At 38.4% G+C, this 24,489-nt stretch overlaps 1 protein-coding gene across 3 annotated transcripts in view; it reads left to right on the forward strand.

Moving 5' to 3' along the window:
- LOC131987720 (MAM domain-containing glycosylphosphatidylinositol anchor protein 1) overlaps nt 1-5,192 on the forward strand; it is a 224,345-nt gene extending 219,153 nt beyond the window's left edge. For all 3 annotated transcript variants that reach the window (XM_059352583.1, XM_059352575.1, XM_059352592.1), the window contains exon 18: nt 4,163-5,192. In XM_059352583.1, coding sequence (XP_059208566.1) covers nt 4,163-4,248 — 86 coding nt within the window. In that variant the 3' untranslated portion in view covers nt 4,249-5,192. The remainder of the gene's footprint in view (nt 1-4,162) is intronic.
- Nucleotides 5,193-24,489: the final 19,297 nt, after the last annotated feature.

Genomic DNA, 24,489 nt, shown 5'->3' on the forward strand with positions numbered 1-24,489 from the left:
TGCTGAGCTTGTGTTCTGATTTTATTTATGTTTTAAACAAAAGAAGATATAAGAAGTAGAGATGGGCTTTTATTGTGGAAAACAGAACAAACGCTCCAGTAGATTTACAGAGGTAGTGGAGGAAAGATGCAATACATTTCATGTGTACAGAATTAGTATAGATTTTCTGAACCTGTTCATTTTCTCTATTGTTAGATCCTTCTAACATTATAGCCAAGAAAACAAAATAAAACAGAAAAAACGAGAGAGTGAATTTTTAACACCCTGCTTTTCCCTCCTTGAACCCCCCACTTGTGAGACGTCTGCATATGTGTGTGATCTCGCACATATGTGCATGTAAAGACACTGGCGGATGGAGTGAATAATGGATGAAGGTGTAAACAGGAAGAGGAAAGCTCTTGAGCTTGCAGAGTGTGCGTGTGTGCACGTGCATGTGTGTCCTGCAGGTTTAGTGCAGGCAGAGACATACAGTGCAGACAGATGGGTAATAATCAGGCAGGAGAACGAGGAGTCTTTGTCGCTGAAAGGAACACAAATGCGTCTGTCTTGAGTGTAGATTTTGTCATCATGGAGTTTGTGAGGTAAAACGAGGATTAGATTCAAGTCAACTCATGTTTGCCAGGTATGGTGAAATCAAATGGGAGAGGACTTAGAGGAAAACTCAAACTCACTTAAACTCACTTATCACAGAACACCAATTCAATTCAAAATTCAAAACAGACAGACAGACAGACAGACAGACAGATAGACAGATAGATAGATAGATAGATAGATAGATAGATAGATAGATAGATAGATAGATAGATGACAAATAGCTCAAAACAGACATACAGGGTTTGATAGTGCTTTCAAATACACAGCTACAAAGCAGCACCTAACATGAACAGAAGCTTTGATCTGAAAACTGTCAAATGGCTAGGTGTGTATGTGTGTGTCTTTGTGTGTAGGTGAGCCTGGCAGCATTACAGCAGCTGATACATCACACATGTGACACACATGCCCACTAATACATGTGCATTTACTCCCAAGTGTTTTTAGGGAAGACTATATCCTGTGTAAGTGAGCACACACACACACACACACACACACACACAGGGATGCTCACAAATACACACATTGGACAACAGTAGTGTACGTATTCTCACACTCACATGCACACACACATTTACTTCAGGTTAATAATATGCACGCAGGGGACTGTTATCCTACAGTCGTCCAAAAATGAAGGATGATTGCCTCTGACATGTTTGGTGCAACTCAGCCTGCATATATCACAGAGCTGTATCTGGCTCAGTGTGTGTGTTCTGAGACGACATGGTGGATAGTGCTTCACTTTTTACTGTATTCCCTTTTTTCCATTGGAGGAGTTTTGTCTTTTTATTGCTCTTCTCTAACATTAATCCCCAGCATCATACTGTGTTGTGGGAACTTGCCAAATAGATGAAACCAGTAGTAATCCAAAATAATTATTTCTAAAATAGTCTTGCTCAATCCCATTTTGACAGTTTGGTTTGTGATTTAAATGTTTGACTATCCTATTTGGATATTGGTAGCTAAACAATGATTTCTTTTTTCATTTTTATGTGAGTTGCAACACAAAGAAATAGATTTAGAGGCTTACATATTATGTGAGTGCTGTCACACACATACACTCATGTACACACAGAAATGCATTATATATGCCTAGAGTCATCCATTATATTTCTAACTTCATTGTAATACCTTGACAGACCAGATAGATGGCTGAAATACACATTCCTGCTCCTTTACAAGAATTTGTGTGGAGTGAAAGAGAATAAGGAGAGAGAGAGAGACAGAGAGAGAGAGAGAGAGAGAGAGAGAGGATGGGTAAAAGGAAAGAAATATAGAGGGATGTAAAACACCATTTTCCACTCCAATCTGTAGCCCACAAACTATACTACAGGAATAGTGTGTGTGTGTGTGTGTGTGTGTGTGTGTGTGTGTGTGTGTGTGTGTGTGTGTGTGCGCGCGCTCCGATCAAAGCTTTATTATAAATATTGATTTTCTGCCAGCAGGATGGACCCTTGATATGAAATCATATTGATCTTTTTAATACAATACCTACTTTTTATTTATGAAAGTCTTTGAACAGCTTGCATGTGTAATTTGTTGATGCACTTTTGTAACGCTGTGTATAAAAGAGGGAATACATTGTATGAGTGTAAAAAAAGACACATGTTTGTTTGTGTACACTGGCACTGCATCTGTGTGGGATGGTAACATTTTAACATAAAATAAAATAAATAGGAATCTACATACATGCAACTAGCAGATAGTCTCATCAGTAAATGGTTTCTGAACAATCACACAGAAGATGTGTGTAGTGCATCTTCTAACTGCATAAACAACAACGACCTGCAGGAAAAAACAATCCATCACATATTGGTGATGATGACATCAATTGTAACTTCTTTTTCTCATTAAAATCTAAAAGCTGTCATGAAAAAGTGTAGATTCTCAATGATAAATCTCTCATTGTTTACTCATCCGCCCACTCATTCTTGATATGTCTCTCCCTCATTTTTACACTCAACTCTTTCTTTCTTTCTTTTCTCCACGTGAAATCATAAAAACACAGATTCATTTTTCTACAACCCTCCTACTGCTTCAACATTTCTGACATGGTTTGCTATCGTGCAAATGATGCTTGTGGTTACACAAAAGAAAAGTGTAAACTCTCTGCCACACCAGGGCTTTTTCATTGCACATGCCTCTCCAGTCAGCCTCGGGCTTAAAGATAGCCGCAGGCCAAGGAGATGAATGTATACATTATCTACACAGCCTGTAGTTAATTGAATGTCAAGGTTGCACGCTTATTTATAAAAAGCAGTTTAAAAGGGAGAAAGAAAGAAATGACATGTAACATTTAAGGGCCGTCAACTATCACAACAACTATAACTATAATGATGTGAGCATCCACACTGATGAATAACGTTCTGCATGCTCAGTACCATCAATTAATTTACATTAAGAGGTAGTCAGAAACGGCAGATACAAAACACTTAATTTTGTATTTTTTTTTCAGGATTCTGATTAATAATTATATGAATAAGCAGACTAAGAAAACAGTTGGAAAGTATCTGCTACTAAAGGGCACACTGATTCACTGATTCACTGACAGTGAATCGTTCATGAAATAGCTTTGTGTGTAGAGTCCTTTTCAACTTTTTATACCTCAGATGTATGTGTGGATGTTGTATTTTTTTTTATTGGAAAACCATTGGTAAAATCACAGCAAGTCCTCCAACCCAAACAAACACTAAATACTGTATGTTGTTTGTTTCTACCCTCTAACAGACCCACAGGAGCGTTTCCTAATTTAGCACCCACACCGGTAGCAGGAGATCACACAAATGTAATGGTAGCAGTTTTAAACATGTGGTTAATGTGGTCAATCTGTCACAGTTTGGTTAGGTATAAGAAACAAAATAAAAGTGAAACAAGAAAACATGGTTAGGACAAAAAATATAGCTTGGCTCTAACTACGCATAGAAGTTTTATTTCATATTCATTTAGTTTTGGTTTTACTGTTTGGTCTCCTGGTTACAACCCCTGCATTTGTTGCCCTCAGTGGACATTGTCCTTCTTTATACTGCTTCTGCTTCGGGTGCCTTCATAATACTATAGCCACCAGAGGGCGCCGCCTGATACATAACATAAACACAGTATGTGCTAATAGCTGCTGTACAAGCAACATATGGGGTAATTTTTTGGGTGGATAGTCTCTAAAATGGATAATAAAATGGATAAATATATTAAATGTTGGTATATTTTTAAAATGTTATTGAATTACAATACAATATAGACTACATGTTATACTTTGAGCTGTTTATTAATTTGTGAACTAACTTTTCATCCCTGACCCTCACGAAGATGTGAAATGTAGAACCTGCCGGCTACAAAAAACACTTTTATTTTCTTAGAAGAATAAATTATCAGTAAAAATAGAATAATTTAAATGAGTAAAAACCCTTATGAGTCTTTAACAAAAACATGTCCAATGGAGGATCAGTAATCTTTACCGTTTTTTCTGACATTTGCTATAAAACCTTACAAAGTCATGAGTTAACAGCAGAATGTGGCAACACGATCACTTCCTTATGTATGAACTAATAGGACATCTCTGTTCTTGTTTCCATAGTTCTGATTGGTGGATCCCACACGCTCCCATTGGCCAGCTGGCTGACCTTTGGCCTCTCCTGCTTCCTGTCGCTACTCTACAGATGATGAGCACTTCCTGCCACACCACCTGTCTGTAGTGACAGACACTGCCCTAACTCACGCTCTTATACTTCTCTCTCTACCCCCCCCCCCCCCCCTTCGCATCTCTCTCTCCCTAGCTGTCTGTCCTCCTCCACTCCATGTCTTTCTGTCCTTCATGCATCCATTTCACCCTTCTTGCTCAGATAGAGATGGTAACACAAAGTCTTTGTCTAGTTTATCCTCTGCTTTCTTTGCACCCCCAGCCACTCAGTATAACCAACAGACGCTCATACTGTATTTAAGGTGAACATACTAAGATCTTTGACAGTTGAATTTCTTCTTTGTCACTCTATTAACCTGATTAGATTGACTTTACCCATGTCAGCGTGTCACTTTGTCACCTTTTCCTCTCCTTCATCAACCTCCCTCATCTATACATGCACCTTCTCATGTATCTCCACTCCCTCGATCCCAAATCCTCAACGGCCCCTCCACCCTTATTCCCCAGACACACCAAAGTGTCGGACACTCTACCAAAGATGACAAAGGACCTGAGGGGATAAAACGAGGGAACAGGGATTCCAGGATGAAAGTGAAAGAGAGAGAGAAAGTGGCTGAAATCTTTCTTTTTCACACAGACTGTCTCCCTTTCATCCCAACCTTTGGGACCATGGGAGTGACTGAAAGAGAGGAACGGAAGGAGAAAAAAACTGATGAATGAATGAAAGATAAACAAATGAATGCTGAGGAAAGGACAAACCAGAAACAGAGGGAAAAGTGGAAAGAAGTGTGCTCCTGGTAGCCTCTCTGCTCGCCCTCTGCTTGCCACAAGAGACGAACCTCAGTGCGGATTATACGTGTACATTTATCTCTATATATATTAAATATAACAAAGTTTAAACTAAAACACAACTAGGACAGTGGAGGACTTTACAAAGTGAAATTAAAGAAGCACAACGTTTATACAACCTCTGCTGTTCCTTTGGGTTTTATTCTACTTATTATGTGATGTTGCAATTTGTCAGACCTATTCAATGTTTTTTGATATTTTGCTTTTTTTGTTTTGTTTTGTTTATGGCATTATAGGGGTCAAGGGCAATGGGGAATAAAGTATTATATTAATATTTATGAGAAGAAGAGGAGATGATTTGTGATCCAGAAATTGAGTGCGAGGAGGAAAATGCAAAGATGACCCAAGCCACCTGGATAGGAACCTCAACTTTTCTTAGCACATACTGAGTACACACACACACACACACACACAGATAAACACACACACACACACAATCAGTTTGTCCTTGCTGACATCACAGCCAGGCCGCTCAGCTCACCCTCTGCCTCAAATACATGTCTCATCTGTGAATGAAACAGAAGGAAAACTATGGATAGTACACATTTCTGCTCCCTCACCTGAACTCTCCATCACTGGACGTCGTGAATCAGATGTTTGGATTGACCCGCATAGCTGGACATGTCTCTAATGAAGAGAAAGACCTGGTTTGGATACGGAAAGGGCAGAATAGAGCCTGAGTGAAGTACTTATTTTTCCACAGGTTATTGAATGTCATGTATGAATCCCCCCCATGTGCTTCTTTCACACGAGTGGAAGATGGAGAAGATTGTCAGTATCTGGCGGGTGTACAGCGCGGAATGCATATCAGATTCTTTGTCATTGTTTAATTAACGTTGAATGTCTGTAGTGTAAACAGTTTATTCAAAACCACATGCGTAGATATGATTGTTAAAGTTAAGCAATACTCATATCTATAGATCTATTTACTATAGTTTATGATTGCATTTAGGATCGCACTCCAGTCTGCAGAAACACACCGTAATGGTCTCAATCATTTGTCATTTTTGATTTATAACAACCAGTGTATTCACCACTCATGAATTTCAAGAATTAAAGCTGTAGCTATTTTCATCATCCAGGGAATAGATAGTATCTTTGCATCCACATTCACCAGTCACCCTGCTGCAGTGACTGATATACTCTGTGTGCTGATCTGCTTCATTACCATGTGCATTTCATGTGGACACCTTATGTACTTTTGTGTGTCATGTCATGTTGATTTCATCATTGCACTTTTTTTTTCTTTATTGTGGTTGGTAAAGACTGTATTTCTGATTTAATAATCATAAATAGTACTTAACATACAGAAATAATGTGCCTATTTGACTTGCCCAGTCTGGTGTGAGTGGCAGTTTCCATGTCAGGCTGATGGTTACTGTATGTGTAGAACATCATACTGTATTATTGCCGGCTTTTAGCGCACATAAAGTTGTGTCAGGCATGTTGGACAAATGTTTAGCTCCACTGACTGTGTATTATAAGAACCCTTTGAAACTTTCTGTAAGCAAACTGTCAATATTCCTGTATTTTAGCTTTAACCCTGTCATCATTCATTTACTTTGACACGATGGCAGGTTGTACCTGAAACTAGAATTGAATTTGATGCTTTTCTATAAATGTAGCTTGTTCATCTTGCAATCATATACTCTAAAGCAAGGCTGGAAATAGCTTTTTTTTTTTTTTTTTCTCAAAATGCCCCAGTCATTTTTCCAGAACATAATATAGCAAAAAGTGTTTGTTTGTTTTTCTTTCCAACACCTCCAGTTCCACCGACTGAGTGTTGTGTTTATATCAGCTTTAGTTGTACAGTATGATGAGCATTATTCAGCACTAAAGCAGCACACTGTGGATCAGTGCATTACTCATATAGTACAAAATACATTTTAGAAAAATCATTACGCATTGATGTGCATGGCATTTCATTGTGCTAACTGTCAAACCATTCCTCATGTTGCCTCATATTTCAGTGGCAGTGGAACAATGGAAACATTGGGTGTGCAAATGAACAGACAGAATACTGTGGAAATCTTAAGATTTATTGTCTGTAATCTTGTTATATTTACAAAACTGACACACAAACACACTTTGGTTGTGTTTTGGCTTTTTTATGACAATTTATAGCTTAAGTTTAAAGTGGAAGATGTTGCTTTATTTCACCCACCTGAGAAGAGAATAGCAAAGCACTTTTTACCAAGGAACATTAGAATATGTGATGTGAGAATATGGCAAGGTGGGAAAGAAACTGTTAATATATAATCATCATTAACTCTTGTATGATAGAGAAACATTTGTTTTTGTTTAATTTCCAAAAATTAATTAACAAAATTATTTTAAACTGGCACACTACAGTCGACTGAGTCACCATAAGCAGCGCTTGATTCCCAGTATATGAAGTCCAAAAGGTAAACACTTGAGAATGTTAATCAAGCGATACTGTCAGTTTTGTGGTTTTAACATAATCATTTCCATAGCCACTCAGCAATTCCAGTTTCACATTTAAATTATTTCACATTTTCAGATATGTAACCACACCTGTAGCAACACTGTGTTCTGCTCATGCTGTATCTAGGACAGATACAAAGTGAGGCATCTTCCATAATAAAATCACATGCTGATTGTGTCACTTATAATTCAAGTGATATTTATCATTTCAGTTGAATATAACAATCATTTGCTTTATTTGTTTCAAAATAACATATGTCAATAAAAGGGAAAAAAATCTGAATGAGAATATCTGTCCTAGGTAACATGCTTTGGTAGCAAACATACATCTTAAAAATGCTGATGATCATATAGTGCTATTACTAAGCACAGTGAGATGTGTAGTAACTGTCAGTTTTTCATATTTTTGAGTGTAAATGAAGGTTGAAGGTCCATCTAAATATATTGACCCTGACATTGTAAACTGCATAAATAGAACCAAACTAAAAAATGAATAATTTTCTGTGGTTTTTAACCAGCAAAACATAACAAGATGGATTGTCCGAAATTAAAAAAACAAACTTTCTGTACGGCAGATACATACCTGATGATGATTTCAAATCCAGTTTTAAATGATTTTGATAAAGATGAACCAAAGAAAAGTAGCTAAAGGTTTACCACATGAATTGGTAATGAAAATGACCTGAAATGATTAAGTAAATACTGCTACTCAAGTCTATTCCAAAATGATAGATGTAAAAGTTCTCTAACATTTGTAGTTAAATCACCAGTGCTCAGTGTAGTCAACTTGGTCATTTCCACTTTTTATTAGCAACATTCATGCTTTCGCTGAGCCGTCCCTGTAGAGCTGCACATGGGCACACATACACACAAACATAAATGCATCATTAACATCTGGAATGACAAACTGACTGTTAACCATCCACCTACTGTATACTTTCTGTACTGTGTCGAAGTGATTGGAACTGACCCTGCAGGAGACCATTTGGATCTACTCACCCTCTGTCCCCTCCTTCACTGCAAAAGCTGCCGAGACACTGAGCAACTGCGTGGCAATAGATCAAGTGTTCCTCCTGGCAACAGTTTATAAAAGGAGGTACATGTTCAGAAATTTCTTTTCTTTTTTTGTGGCATTTAAGACTGTGAAACAGTGTGGTAATGCTTCCCTGTACTTATGACGGTACTACAGTCTTGGTTTACAGACTGGAATGACCTTTCCCACAAAACACTGTGACCTTTGCCCTGCTTCCCAACCTTAATGGTTAAAAGGAAACAATTTGGTGTTGGATGGGTATTTTCTATCCAAATAATAATATTAATAATAACATCCAGGCACACATTTTACCAACATACGTCTGCGTGCAGTATAATGTGGTATCAAAAGTTTCACCAACAACATCAACATGATAAGCCTTAAACCTTATAAATGACTCCTTTAGTCCTCGCCTGACTATTGTTACTCACTGTACTTACTCATTAAGTACGCTTTGGGAAACAGTGCATTGGTCACAGTGACAGTACACATGCTGACTGTCAGGTTTTACAGTGTACATCAGTCTATGTATTGATCCATTTTGGAACAAAAGATTTGAAATGCACCTTTAATGGGAAGAAAAGGGAGAGAGTACAAACAGTGCTGGGTGTTGTATATCTCTGTCATGTACTGAAGTATTTTAGAGGAAAAAATATATTTGAAATATGACTCTGAAAGGTATAAATAAACATTAATGAAATAAAAAGGTTTTAGTTATTAATTTTTTGTTTCTACAGTTTCTCTGTATGAAAAAGAAATATACTTTGGGGTAATTTCTGTATTTCTTCTGTCGTGGAGAGTTAAATGTGAAGATGATTACCACTCTCTTTTATGTACACTAAATGTGAAGCTACAACTAGCAGCTAGCTAGCTTAAATTAGTATGAAGAATGGAGAAACGGGAACCAGCTGGCCTGACTCTATCCTAAGACGACAAAATCTGCCTACCAGCATCTCTAAAGCTCACTGATAAACACATTATTACAATCTGTACAGAACTGAAGTGTGGAAATGACAAGTTGGAGTGTTATGAAGGGTTATGTGCCAGATTGTTTCTTGACCTGGTGCACTAGACATCCTGTAGCTTTGTCCTCACCATGCAGTTGCTTATGTTAAATGTTGTGTTTACTGTTGAGAAATACATTGAGGAAACCTTTAAAATTAAATTATCTGACTCCAAAAGTAAATCATCTCACCTATTTCTCTACGCAGATCGTTTGATGGGGAATGACGAGCAGGAGACGTCCAAGTTCTCAGTTTAGCATAATTTTATTACAATGCGTCAAGAAATTTGCAGTTATAGAGTCTCAGGGTTCAAACTACACTTCCCTGATTTACATTAGGCTGGTCAGTTCATGGAGTTTGGACCAAGTATCATTTCCTGAACCCTGTTTTATATCCTAACAGAGGTTTTACTAAGAATGTAGGTAGAACTCTCCAGAAGGTGTGTCCCTCTCGAACCGTTGATTTGTCAGTTTTAATCAATATTGTGGACACGTCACGTCACCAAGCAGAGAAGACCGTTATCTTTCTGCTTCAGCACACCCAGTCCGTGACCTGACCTGGAACAACTTTTGAGACACAACCTCCTGCCTTGTTATGACTTGCAGAGATAATAGTGGAGACACAGATTTTGCAATGTCCACATAACATATAAAACGTAAAATATATATTTTTGTGATTATAGAATCTAACTCTAAATAGGACACAGAAAGTTTAGGCAGATAACATAAATGTATCTAGAGTAATCATAGTTTTAAAACAATATTAGTGCATGATCATTGTATCAAAGCATCTTGCATGCACAGAGAGGGCACACACACACACACATAGTGAATTACGCATGCATACATAGTGATGTTTGTCACACAGAGACAGACAACAGGGACAGAATAACAGATTATTTCTAACATTACACTGCAGTTTTTGTTCATCAGCAAGCTCACTGGTGACTGGTTCTTTTAAGTAACCCTGTTTTGTGTTGTTCACTCGCCACAAGTGAACCAACCCAATAACGACTTTCATTTTATATTCATTCACCTCAACCCCCCACCAACCCAACACTCCAGCTGAAATGCAAGTTCTCTAGGTTCCAAAAGCTCTCTTAGCTGTATAACTCTAATAATTTGTTACATGCCACATTAGCCGTCACAAACCTTTTGTGATTTCAGTCCAAACTGGTCTCATTCGCTGTTCATTGTTATAACTTTGAAAAGAATGTCATAGTAATTCATGGAAAACCCTCTTGATTGAGAGCCAGGAGATGCAACTTTTTTAAAAACAAATATGACATTTGTGATTAGGGGACAACCACTAGTGGCCGTTCTATTTAAGACAGGAAGAAAAAGGAAGGCAATGTATCTAAAGACCAGGGACTTTGACCCGAGGACACCACTGTAGGAGAGGGCCGTGTCCCCTGTGAAATCCAAAGTTAAACCTGTATATTCATTTCTTTAAATAAATATGTCACATTCTACATCACGGATGTAAGTGCATCCAGTACTTACTTACGGAGGTAGTTCATTGAACCCAAACCTGATATTTTTCCTAACCATCCCCAAGTAGTTTTGATGCCTATATGAAACCAAACCGTTCCATTTCACAACATAAAGCCAACTTTTTCACAATGTAAAATAGAACGGTCATATTTCAGATGATATCACACAAACTGTTAATGAGCTGCAGCTCATTTGTTCCTCTTTGGCTCAGTCTTTGTGTGCGCATGAACAAGTGAACTCAGAGAGTCTGTGTCTTCATGGCTCAATGTGGGTATGTAAATGTGAATGGTTATTTTGCCTAGTGGGCGTGCCTTTTTGCTACTGGGTTAGCCCGATGAACTAGAGCATCAGCTCGCACTCACAGTGCACAGTGGATGAGTGCTCACAAAATACCAGCTCTTCTGCTCAGGGGTGCATGCAGATTGACTGACTGTCATGCTGAATGAAATTAACTTTTATATTTACAACTGCATATGCACCATAAAGAAGAAGGATTATGGATTCCCTCTTGTAAATCAGTTTAACTTGCTCATCTTTAAGAGTTGTTCAAAAAGAGACTGCTAAACTAAGCTACCTGCCTTTTGGTATCAGTCTTCTCATCTAACTCTTAGCGAAGGAAGCCCTTTTTTCTTCTAATTGATAATCAACATTTTCCAACTGTCCTCATGTTAAAAAACAAAAAAGGGTGTCACCGGAAGAGTGCATACCACGAAGGCTTAGTCCTGGCCAAGCAACAGGCCCGTGTTTGACTCCAGCTCAGAGCCTTTTCTGCAGATCTTCCCCTTAGTATCACCCTTTCAGCCAAAAATGGCCAAAAAAAAACAACCCTTAAAAACTCCTAAACCTGTGGTCCTATTGCTAACCAGACTGACATCATATTGTGCCACAGGGAGCAATGGTGGATTCAAAAGAATGTATTCAAGTCTTGGCTTTGAGATAGAGTTCAAGCAGTTGCTTCAAGTACTTTTAGCCAGAAAGACCATTTTATGACATAAAACAAATAATTCAGACAGATTTAAAGCCGCAGGACATGACTGTGACTCACTGCACTGCTGGCAAAGTGTTTGAAACCGGTGCTCATTCTGAGGCAGACAGCCTGAGATGCTGCCTGGTGCGACCTTTGTTCCTAGAAAGTACATCACAGCAGCAGGGGGGTAATTACAGAAATGTAAGAGGTGCCTAAAGATACTAATTACTAGAAACACTTTCACTCATTATGTGTGATTAATATACCAATGTGTGAGGACTTCTTTACAAAACATGCATAAGTAGTACACATAGATTAAACCATGTGTGTTAGATTGAAGTAGACATGAGAGTAGGTAATATTACATTTTGGGATTTCTTAAATCGTGTTCTTTTCATGTATTTAGTATTGACCCTCTGCCTTCAGAGTGGACGTGACAAATCGCACATATCGCAGATGCAACATACGCAGCAATTAATGAGAATCCTCAGGAATTAATACGTCGCTAAACAAATTTCAGCACTTGCTCGCTAATGACTTTACTGCCAAGGCTGCCAGCTCATGCATGCCTAATTTGTGAGATGTGTGTAAATGAACTCGCACAAATGGCTTTCTCCCATCTTTCAACACCTCCGTGTTGGATGTCACTGCAAAGTCATACCACATCACGCCAAATACAGTAATCGGAACTCATTTACACCACCGAGGGCGTGTGATTATCTTCTCACTCGCATTGACATTATTGCTGTCTCTAAATGTGTTTCGCAGTTCTGTTTCTTTCTCTTTTCCTTTTGTCTTTCCCCCTCAGCCTTTTGTCGCTTGCTCCCATTTCTTTGTGCTCTAACAACTAAAATAGCTCGAGAAAAATATACAGTATAAAGAACCTGTTTGGTTTTGACCTTGCTGTAACAGGCTGTTCCTGTCTGGCTTGCTTACTTCAGTCTGGAGTGTTGGTAAAAGTGATACGTGTCATCGAGCTGTGGTTTTCAGCTATTTTTTGCTCAAGTCGTTTGTTGTAAGTTTTGACCTTTAACTTCTGGCAAGAGAGCTCTCTCCTCTCAGAGATAAATGCAAGGTGCAGCTGAGACACAGTCGCTCTTTCTCTATCACATACACACAAGCGCCACCTTTATTTTTCTTATTTTCTATTTCATTCTTCTCTTAAGGCATAGTTAAATCACAATATCAGACATGAGAGACTGTGCTTATACACAGCTCTCTTACCCTTCTCATCTCCTCTTTTCACTCTCTCCTCTCTCTCAATTGAGCAAAGCAGAGATGTACAGATAGAAGTCTAATTAATGTGTGCTTTCCACTCTGAGCTGCCGCTTAGTGGAGCGCAGGGTGGAGGGGTTTGGGCTGAATGGTTCAGAGCCGCGCTGTTCTCCTTCATTTGTTGTCTATGACACTGGGGAGGTGGGATTTCTTACTGAGCCTGTGACTCCAGTTGTCTCGCACTTGTACAAAGAGGGGGAGAAGGGCTTTGCTGCTGTGCCTGTTGATTCAAAGATTACCCCGGGTTCATTACTGATAGGTCTGAGCTTTGCTCTAGAGAAGTCCCTGTGACGTTTGGATGATTACCCAGAATCAATGTACATCTGCTCAGAAACTGGCTGTACCCCAGTTAACGTTTAATTCTAACAGAGCAAGATCTTAAACTCCAACCAATTATACAAGGACAAGTCCAAAAAGAATGGAGTGTCCCAAAAGGACATATATATTTACTTCGACCCTGTGTCCTAGAAATTATATTCATATACCAATAATATGCAAAAGCAGACAATGTAATGCTGCATGGATTACTGGAGCTATTAGTTAATGTATTTAAAATTTTGGTAGGCCACTGAGCCAATCAGTAAAATGTTAATTTACTGTGTAATTCATTTGTTTTCTGCCAAACTAGCTGATCTTCCAATCCAATACTGAGACTGGTCTACCTCGAAAAACGTCAATATAAGGTGTTTGTACATGTAGCAAAATCCGACTCACATTAGTTATTGGACGTAGCAGTAATGATTGACATCGATGCAGAGTTTAAATAACTCAGGGCATGAGAGTCGATCAAATGGCAGACTTTCACCCAGGAGAACAGGGTTTGTGTCCCATGTGAAAATAAAAGTAAATTACTTTTTATGTAACTTCTGTTTTTTTAACCACTAACCATACGAGGTCTTTTTTGAGAGAGTTGGTGGTTGTGGGCAGTGGATGAAGATAACCAGACTTTTCACCTCTGTATTCCCCCGGTGGTGGAAGATCCTTCCAAACTCCATACGATCTGCTGAATCGCTCTCAATTTTGATCACCTACACACATAATCAACACACAGCACACACACACACACACACACACACACAAACTCACACACACACACACACACACACACACAAAAAACAACAACAACCTGCACTTGCGTCCCAAAAGCACTTAGCACAAAAAGACTCAACGTAATAAATGCCACTTATTCTTGCTTATTCTTGTGTTGTTTCTTGACTTCACCCTTGCTTGTGCGTTGCTTTGGATAAAAGCGTCTGCTAAATGACATTGTAGATTGTAGATACATGGTGCCTAAAGATTCCTTAGTTTCATATGATACCAGTATCTCCAGTATATTTCTAAAATAAAATAAAATGAATCGCTTAAAATTAAAAACCAAAAATGGCAAAAATCTGACGGCCATCTGGCTCAGGTTATAGAACGATTGGGGTCTTTGTCTAGAAAAAGTCTGAGGTCAAAACGCAACATGATTATTACCATTTCAGCCAAATCCTAGCCTTAACCAAACTGCTCTTGTTGCCGCAACCTAACTGCAGACAGAACTCAAACGCAAACTCAGGACTGTTGTCAATGCCTGATAACTCAGGAGTGATAGTTCAACATATAGTTCTGTAGTTCTGCTGTAGGGAATAACCAATATGCAACCCCCTTGTTAACCTGCCACCCCCCTCTCCCTCCCCTGGTAGCAGAGCCAGTGGTCTGCCTGACTCATTGATCCTTTATTGACTGAGGTTTGTGCAAGTTACAATCTATGGCCCTAACCATAGCTCTGAGATAACAGCAGCCTAACTGTGCTGTGGACTGATAAATCTATTGCGCTGTCCATGGTGCTGAAGGTGGCCATGGTAATAATATAAGTGACAGAGGAAATCAGGTGAACGTGATCATTTTAACTGCACGGTTATTATTTCAACCATAACAAAAAAAGTCCCCTAACTTTCACTAAGAATTTATTTTAACTCAAACCATGATCTTTCCGAAACCTAACCAAGTAATTTCAGTGCATCAACCTAACCTAGCCAAACTATGCTTGTTCAGTTCAGCCAACATTAACCCCCCACCCCTCTGTGTATGCTCCAAATGAAAATATCTACATGTCTTGTGCATCATCTTCTACATAGTAACCTCATACATGGTATTTTCAGTTCCAATCTAAAAAAGGCTTGCCTGCTCAATGTGACTTTGTGAACGTGGAGCCACTAGAAAGAAAACAAGACTATAGTCGGAGTATGATTGTTAAAATCAGAATAACAAGTGCTCACATGTCAAGTGTGTAGCCTTCCTCCCTCTCTTCCTTACCTCCATCCTTCGTTTCCTCCAGAGAAAGCCCGGGAATCTCATGGATGAGAGCTTTGTGTTAAACACACACCTTAACGTGTGCATCACTCTCAAAGGACGACAAACTTACTGAAGAAAAAAAAAGAGTGTTTTGTTATGCTTGAAGAGTGAATTCTATTCGTTTGATATTCAGCCACTGGAGATCTTGTGCTTTATCCTTGACGCTCTGAGTATAGAGGGAAAGAAATATTTCTACATCCTTACGACTGTCCTCTTTACATTATTCATCAAACACTGCTCTTCTGTGGCTTCTTTAAATGCTTCTTCAGTGGCAGAAATGTGAAGGTATAATGTTGAATTGTTCTGATAAATGTTTCAGAGTCTCATGAGAATGATTTACTATAAAGGACTCAGAACGGCCTGCATATCTAACAAAGGTCATATCAACCACTTCTTTCTTTTACACATTGGTTTCCTGACTGGGTTTGACAGCGTTTAATTTAATGAGTAATACAGTATAACTGAAAATATATATATATATGTATATTTATATTACACACACACACACATATATATATATATATATATATATATATATATATATATCTGGCTGCAGGTCATAAACCCCGCCCCCTCCATGTTAGCAGATTGGATATGAGCCAAACTAAAAAATGAAGTACACAGCAAATCAGTTCCTGTCATTTTGGTAGTTCTTATTTTTCTAGGAACATTGATCTGAATCAGTTATTTGACACAAGAAAAAGGATGAGTGATGTCATGATTGACAGCTGTAACTGTAGTAATGTTTGAGTTGTGCGAGCATATGGGCGGAACCTTGATGTCACCAACTAATCACTACAGCACAAACTTGCTCTTTTGCCTTCATTTTTGTACAGTTGTACAGAGAGGAAATTGAGACATGTCATCCATCTTTACAGTATATGGTTCAGCTGCACAGAGCTGTTAGACTTAGTCTTTTTATGTGATCATTATTCTTGTTCCACAGGTCCACGTTCAATTTAATTCTGTATGCCAGTGTTGGGAAAGATAGGAAAGGTAGGTGGAAGAACAACAGAGCGTTAGATAATCAGCACAATTTTATTTGTGATTGGAAAATTCCAAGGAGTATGACCTGTCCTCATGAATACTGATGCTCCTTGGCATCTAGCTGGAATTAAAGTGACTCACATTGCTGTAATAATCACAGCTATCGATTCGTCCATGCCGCATAGGCAAGGTCAAGCAGGAACTCTCCGACTAAGAACAACAGAGACAAAAACTGGTGCCGTACAGGAAGCAGGTTTAATCACATTTGGATTTACAAGACAATACCAATCCATTTTACATTTAAATTAGCGTTGTCCCAGGCTAATCTGAAAATTTTAAATACATCCCAATGCTGCAGTCTGTTTATTTTAGACATACTCAGACAAACAATAATTATAAGACTTTTATGGAAAAAAGGCATAGACCATGTTTACAATGTATTGACATTAACGTCCAAGGTCAACAGACAACCAAGGTTACTGTTGGGCAATCCCTTTTTTAAATTAAAAAAAACCTCTGCATTGATTGAAGGATCTCCAAAATATTAAAAGTCTTCATTCACATAGCCATCTCCCAGGTTGAAGCAAGCATTCATCCCTAGAGCCAAAGGGAGGTTGTTAACCTGACTGAAAAAAGTTGCGACTCACTTTTTGTAACCCTCTTGTTAAGTTCAAGTTTATTTTTTCGGACATTTTTATCATGATATTACATGAAATTATTATAATTTTAATCAAAATGTTTACTTTGATATTTCTTTTTATTTACGTAATTCATATTTAGAATTATTATTCTACAGTGGTAAATATTATTGTTGAGACACTACTGTGAGAGTAGACCTATTAAACTCTAATAGTATATAGTCTTTCACATTATTTTAGGGACAGTTTACACCCAAATCAAAAATACATATTTTTCTTCGTGCCTGTAGTTCTGTTTATTATTCTAGATTGTTTTGGTGAAAGTTGGGGTGTTGGGGATATCAGCCTTAGAGGTACCTGCCTTCTCTTGAATATAATGCAATTAAATGGTGGCTGCTAAAGTTGGAAAAAAATTTTTTTTTACCTCTTTCCATGACGTGATTGTGACAATGTGATTTATTCTTGACAGATTAAGTGTATATCTTCTCAAAACCTTATTAATCAATCTCTTCCAAACATATCACAATGAAAATAAAACTACAATTATTAGAGGATTGTGTCTGAAAACAAAACCTTATGGGTGACCGTGTAGATGGCACTTTTCTTGTGGTGCTTAAAGTGCCAAAAAATACAATGAAATGCAATGTCTCTTTCAAGACAGTATGACCTGGTTATTAAAAAAAAAATCCAGAGTCCTGGCTGTGAGAAGTATTATTTCATGTATGAACTATTTTCTTTCTACCAAACTATACCCACTCGTGGATGAAAAGCTCATAAACAGTGTCCTTCTGGGCTGTAATGTGATCAGCTAGCAGCATTCTTCTGCATATTGGTAAGGTTGGTTGTTGGAGTTCAGTAAAAAGAAAATAGTGGTACATGATACTGGTCACATCAAGGTCTGTGGATTATCTGGAGTAACTGGCTCACGACTTCTGGAGAGAGGCTTTGCTGTTCAATTTTTCAAGGACTTTGAGGACCACAATCCAAACACCATGTATTGTTGCACACGGTGGTGTAGTGGTTAACACTCTTGCCTCACAGCAAGAGGGTTGAAAGTTGGACTCCAGCGGCTTTTCTGTGTGGAGTTTGCATGTTCTTCCCATGTCAGCGTGGGTTCTCACCGGATACTCTGGCTTCCTCCCACAGTCCAAAAAACATGCACTTATGTTTAATTGGTGACTCTAAATTAAATAAAGTGAATGAGAGCATGATTGTCTGTCTCTGTGTGAGCCCTGTGATAGTCTGTTGTCCTGTCCAGGGTGTACCCCGCCTCTTGCCCAATGTCAGCTGGGATCGGCTCCAGCCCCCCGCGACCCAAGCACGGATAAGTGGTTAAGGATAAGGATATGAATGAATGAATGACTATTGAAAAGTAGGCAAATATCTTTGTAAAATGCAAATACATATATGAATCAGGACTGAGTTAGAACAGTAAGAGCAGTGTGTGTGTGTGTGTGTGTCTAAGAGGATGGGGAGAGACAGAGGCACCAGAAGTTGGTAGTGAGGTTTGGAGCTCATCCATTCCCAGAGTTAACTCTATTGGATCATCCTTTCATAAAACTACATTTGTGCGGGTGAATAAAGCCTTAGAAAACCAGCACAGGCACTGAATGGCACATTAAACCAAAAATGTGTATCTACCTTAATGCTTCCCGTTTTTGTTTTACTTTGTTCATTCTCTTTTATCCCCTATTCACTCTTCCTGTTGCCTGTAGCCACTGCAGACATGAGAGAATATCATATCAGCTATTAGTAATGAATATTAAAATACATTTTAAAACTACATAATTTCTGAGATGCTCTAGAGGAGCAATTTTTCTCGGGTTCAGTACGGACATTAAATGTCCTATTAATAAGACGTATAAGAGGTAATGTCATACATAGAAGACACACGAGCAACTTGAGAAGGCATGAATTTAGTCTTTGTTTTCTTTTTAACCTTTTTTTGGCAAATGTCAAACAATGCCTTCATTATTATGAGACGATATGATGCCAGTGTGTGTGTGTGTGTGTGTGTGTGTGTGTGTGTGTGTGTGTCTCAATGACAAAACATCATCCATAGATGTCTGCCATAGACCAATCCACTCCATTTTTTGCATTGTTCAGTGTTTTGGTCTTGGGGCCAGGAACTAAGTATCTATTCTCATCTCTCCAGTAACTTTTCTTTCCTTTTCAGCACACAAAAAAAGCTCTGGTAATCCGACTGTACCAGCCCAAAGGCTCTCCCAGTTTACTGGATACAGACACCTGCCTACACTGTCCAAGCACTGGACCATTCAAGAACTTAAGAGCTGCTAATGTATTTCAGAAGTAGGTGGAAATCAGTAAATGATGGCTCTAAATGAATGCTAAGGCTGTCCTCTTTCTGTCACTTTGGATGTGTAAACACGTTACCCTTATCAACCTTTCATGTCCATAAATGCTGAACGTGTTTAAGACAGACAGACAGACAGGCAGGCAGACAGACAGACAGACATACAGGGAGGCACGCAGATAGATAGTTGGATAGATAGATAGATAGATAGATAGATAGATAGATAGATAGATAGATAGATAGATAGATAGATAGATAGATAGATAGATAGATAGATAGATAGATAGATAGATAGATAGATAGATAGATAGATAGATAGATAGATAGATAGATAGATAGATAGATAGATAGATAGATAGATAGATAGATAGATAGAATAGTCTAACTGCAGGGTAGCCCCAGTGCAGGGCTGACCTTGTGCCGATGTTTTCCGTACTCTGATTTCTGCTTAAGACAAGCTAAATATCTGAGTAATTTAGCCAGTGGTTTTATTACTGGCCAATTAGTTTCATACCCACTCTCACTGAATCGCCAGCTTATCTGTTCCTGTGTTTGCACACTCTCTGCATAAATGTGCTCATACACACACAGAAACACACACAAACAGGCACAATCAGTATAAACTGTGTAGTCCGCATCAGCATGGAGCAGATAGAGAACATCGCACTAAGTATGTTTGCTCTCCAATGGTGCTAACAGTTAGATAACAGTAATACAATCACCAATGTGACTGGCTTATCTTTCAGCTCTGTTATTGAAAAGTTGTTGGGAAAGTTTGACAGCTAAGCTATAGCATTTGTGACGGCCAAAAACTCAACCACAAGGGAAACAAAAAGCAGATCCTGTAAAACTGTAATTATCACCAAATCATCAAATTTCATGAAACCAGCAGGATTCATATATAGAAAAGTCTTGCTGGATTGAACCCACTCTTTATTTTCTGTCTGGCTCTTTCCCTGTGGGCTCTTTCTCTCTGTGTCTCAGCTCTGCCTCCTTGCATGTTCTGGTCTGTCGGTCTCTTTCCCAGAGCACTGGCTCTCTCTTGGCCTCATGCTTTCTCTGTTTGCCTCTCCCTCTCTGTCTTTCATGTCCTCCTTTCTCAAAACTTTATTAGGAGAGATGTCCTCAGCCAGACCACGACGCCGGCAAGACCTGACTTGCATTTCATAGAGAAGCATTATGTTACCACCAGCATCATACTCCTGTCTTTCCACTTTACTAAAATACCTGTATCGGCTGTTGTACTGAAGCACCAAAATTCCATCAACACCAACGGAGTGAGGGAGACTCCCGTGGTGAAGATACTGAAGGCTCCATTCTGACAAGGAATTGATTGTCTAACAAGACCCCAGAGTTTTGGTTAGTGGTTTAAAATGCAAAAATACATCACATACTCAGAGCTTAGCAAGACTTTTTTGGCTTCCTTTGGATAGAGGCAAAAACAAAAATATTTTTGGTGCACAGAGAGCAAGAAAATACACAGCAAAAGTAATTTTTTCTCTATATTGCCTATCCTCTCTCTGTGGAACTTTGAACAAGATTGTTTGGGTTTCTGAATTGGGTAGTTTGTACAAATTTATTGAGGGAAGTAGTGGGGAAGGTGAAAAGAGCTGGAGGTGATATTATAAAGATTATTCTTACCTGAAGCACAGGGGCATGCTGTATGAAATGTAGAAGAAAGCAATACATCTTTCAATATACTTGAGATCTCTGCCCAAAAAGAGGAAACACTATTATTTCTATTGGATATCCCTGTGATTTTCATCAAAATATATTTGGGACTAACATGAGTGCATTTATTCAAGGTTGCTATACCTCTGTTGTTACAGCAGCACAACTTGAAAGAAAAATGTTGTTTGTCTAAGGCCATGCTGGCCTCTTTGGTCCAGACTGAAATCCCTCAACAACAATTGAATGGATTGTCATGAAACATTGTATTTTTTTTTTTTTACATTTTTATTTTACAAATCCAGTTAAATATCTCAATAACTCAACAAGTTCTCCAACCCATCAACACGTCCTCATTCCAAAATGTCATGGTTTTAAACATGTGGCTAATGTTGTGAAATGGTTGGTTGGTTTAGGAAACCTTACTTGGTTAGCGTTAGGTTTATGTAATTTTGTGTAATAACCTTGTTATTTTCCTAAACCTAACCAAGTCCTTTTGTTTCTTAACCCTAACCAAACTTCACAGTTTGAAAATGGCAAGGTTGACAATTATTTTCAAACAGGACTGAAACAGTGTTTTTCCAGGTCAAAGTCCTATCTTTGTTTGATCAACCCCTCAAGTTCGCCCTGAAAAAACTTTCTGTCTTTACACTGTTCCACCTCACTTTTGCGGTTTGCTACCATCATAATTTGTATGGCCACTAGAGGTTGCAGCCCAACAAGTAACAAGTACACTACCAGTCAAAAGTTTCAACACACCTTCTCATTCAATGTTTTTTCTTTATTTTTTAAATTATTTTTCAACATTGTAGAGTTAGTAATACTAAAGACATCAAAACTATGAAAGACACACGTACACATGGAAATTATGTAGTGAACAAATGATGTAGTGTTTTGATGACACCAAGTATCCTAAAAATACTTGGAAAATATACTTTGCTAAAATAAAAAGGTAGTCATGTTTGGCAGTTTAAAAACATTTATTTTCAAACTTGCACCACAAATATAAGAACATGCAACAGTAAGGCACAATGTATGTCCTCTTACTCTCACTAGAGTATTGCTTATCAAACGCTTCTAAAATATGTCAGCTGGTCAATAAAAATCACAACATGGTCATTATTTTGCTCGTCTATACAGTACAGTTGCTCGTCTTGTGTTGTTTCTTGACTTCATCCTTGCTTGTGTTGTATGATCACTTTTGATAAAAGCATCAGCTACATGACATTGTAGATTGTAGATTATAAATGTGTTTGAGACCATCAGAGCAAAAGGTGGCTACTACTGAAGAATCTAAACTATAAAACATATTTTGGTTTGTTTACCACTTTTTTGTTTACTACCTGATTCCATATGTGTTCCATCATAATTTTGATGTCTTTAATATTAATATTAAATCTAATCTAAATATTAAATCTACAATGTTGAAAATATGATAGGAAATAAAGAAAAAACATTGAATGAGAAGGTGTGTTGAAACTTTTGACTGGTACTGTATAATGTAGCATGGCATATCTAAAAATAAGTTTGCGACCAAATTCAAACAGAACCAAAACAACCCCATCTGCCTTCACTGTCAGTTACTTTGTGTTAATTGCTCATCAGTGAATGATATCATGCAAGGATATTCATATATTCATATAAATACGGGGGATCTAATTCCTGCCAAAGACCTTGGGAGGTTCCAGCTCAAGGATTGGTCTGAGTCCCAACATGCAGCATTTGGAAATTTAAGGTGGCTGCATCTGTAATATGCTGAAATAAAATAGTGAACATGGCAGCATGTTACCACATATTTATGAGCATGTTGGCATGAAGATGTTAGCTTTTAGCTCAAAGCAGTGCTGTGCAAACTAGCAGGGCAGTCATATCTTAGCCTTGTTAATTACAGGTACTTCATGGATTCACACTTAGAGTTGCAAATCCTGAATGTCATGTCTTAAATGTGCAAAATGTATAGTAGTTAGCAACACATTTGAAAAACAGAAGCTGTTTTGAATTAGCAAAAAGTAAGAAAACAGGAGAGTGGAAGACAAAGATTAAATTAAAGAATTAGACGCTTTCCTAACTGCATCCATTGGTTAAACAAATTCACAAGGTATGGTACCCACGCAGAAAAGCAAAGATAGAAGAGTTATTTGCTGAATCAGATTGTTTATTAAGTCTGTTGTGTATTGTCACGCAGTAAACAAGCATTGCTTCGGCTTGTTTTTGCAGGGTACGTTGGTGGGGAGCTAATGAATTGAAAGAACTCAGTTGGACAGAGTTTCTTTGGCAGACACACACACACACACACACACACACACACACACACACACACAGTGGAAAGCACAGAGGACTGAGGCTATATATTAAAGGATCAGAGACAAAGTCATGCTCGCTGCAGCACTCTGCTGTGTAAGAGTGGAGGAAGAGACAGAGAGATGGAGGGTTGGAAGAGGTTGAAAAAACAACATGCGGAACTTTAATTTGTGGGCCCTCTCAAACAAAGCGTGGCTTAATAAATTGGAAATGGTATCATCCAAAGAGGAACACGGACCCAAATACAGCAGAGCTTTGACGTGAGCGCCGCATGGAAAGCAAAACCATCTCCGGACCAGCATGCCACTGCTGGACTATAAATGAGATGTGGAATCTGTTTTGTTTAAAACTTTTCGAGACAAAAAAAAAACAAGGAAACAGAAAGCGCTAGTGTAGTGAATGTGTAGCTGCATATAAATGAGCCGTATTTTACCTTTTGTCTCCGTACTCAACATGCTCTCTTTATTTCTATTCCTCTAAGAATATGTCTGGCACAGTGGGTACTGTACATAAGGATTCATTTAGCATTTTTGGCATGAAGTCCAGATAAAGATAAACTCTTTTCCTGTGCCCCGCAGTCACACTGCTGCTCACTGCCATTGACCAGCATCACATGTGGGAAATGGAAAAGACTCTTACAGAGAGTATTGTTTTTGGTGAGTTAGATATGATGTTTGTTCTGTCCAACAAGATCTCCAACCTAAAGGACAGAATAGACTGTTTGTCAACACCATCCCATAACAACTCATATGAGCGTTTCACGGCTCACGGTACAGAGTGGAGCATTCTATAAATAGCACGCCATTATACATACACGTATGGGTTTGCGGTTGTAAAAAATGTGAGCCAAGTAGGTTACATAAAAAATGTAAGTTACGTAAAGAGTTGTTTACTTTTGTTTTCAAATGGAACATGAACCCCGTTCTCCTGGGTGAAAGTCTGCCGTTTGTTTG

The sequence above is a fragment of the Centropristis striata genome, chromosome 2, assembly GCF_030273125.1.
Source record: "Centropristis striata isolate RG_2023a ecotype Rhode Island chromosome 2, C.striata_1.0, whole genome shotgun sequence".
Classification (NCBI taxonomy): Eukaryota; Metazoa; Chordata; class Actinopteri; order Perciformes; family Serranidae; genus Centropristis; species Centropristis striata.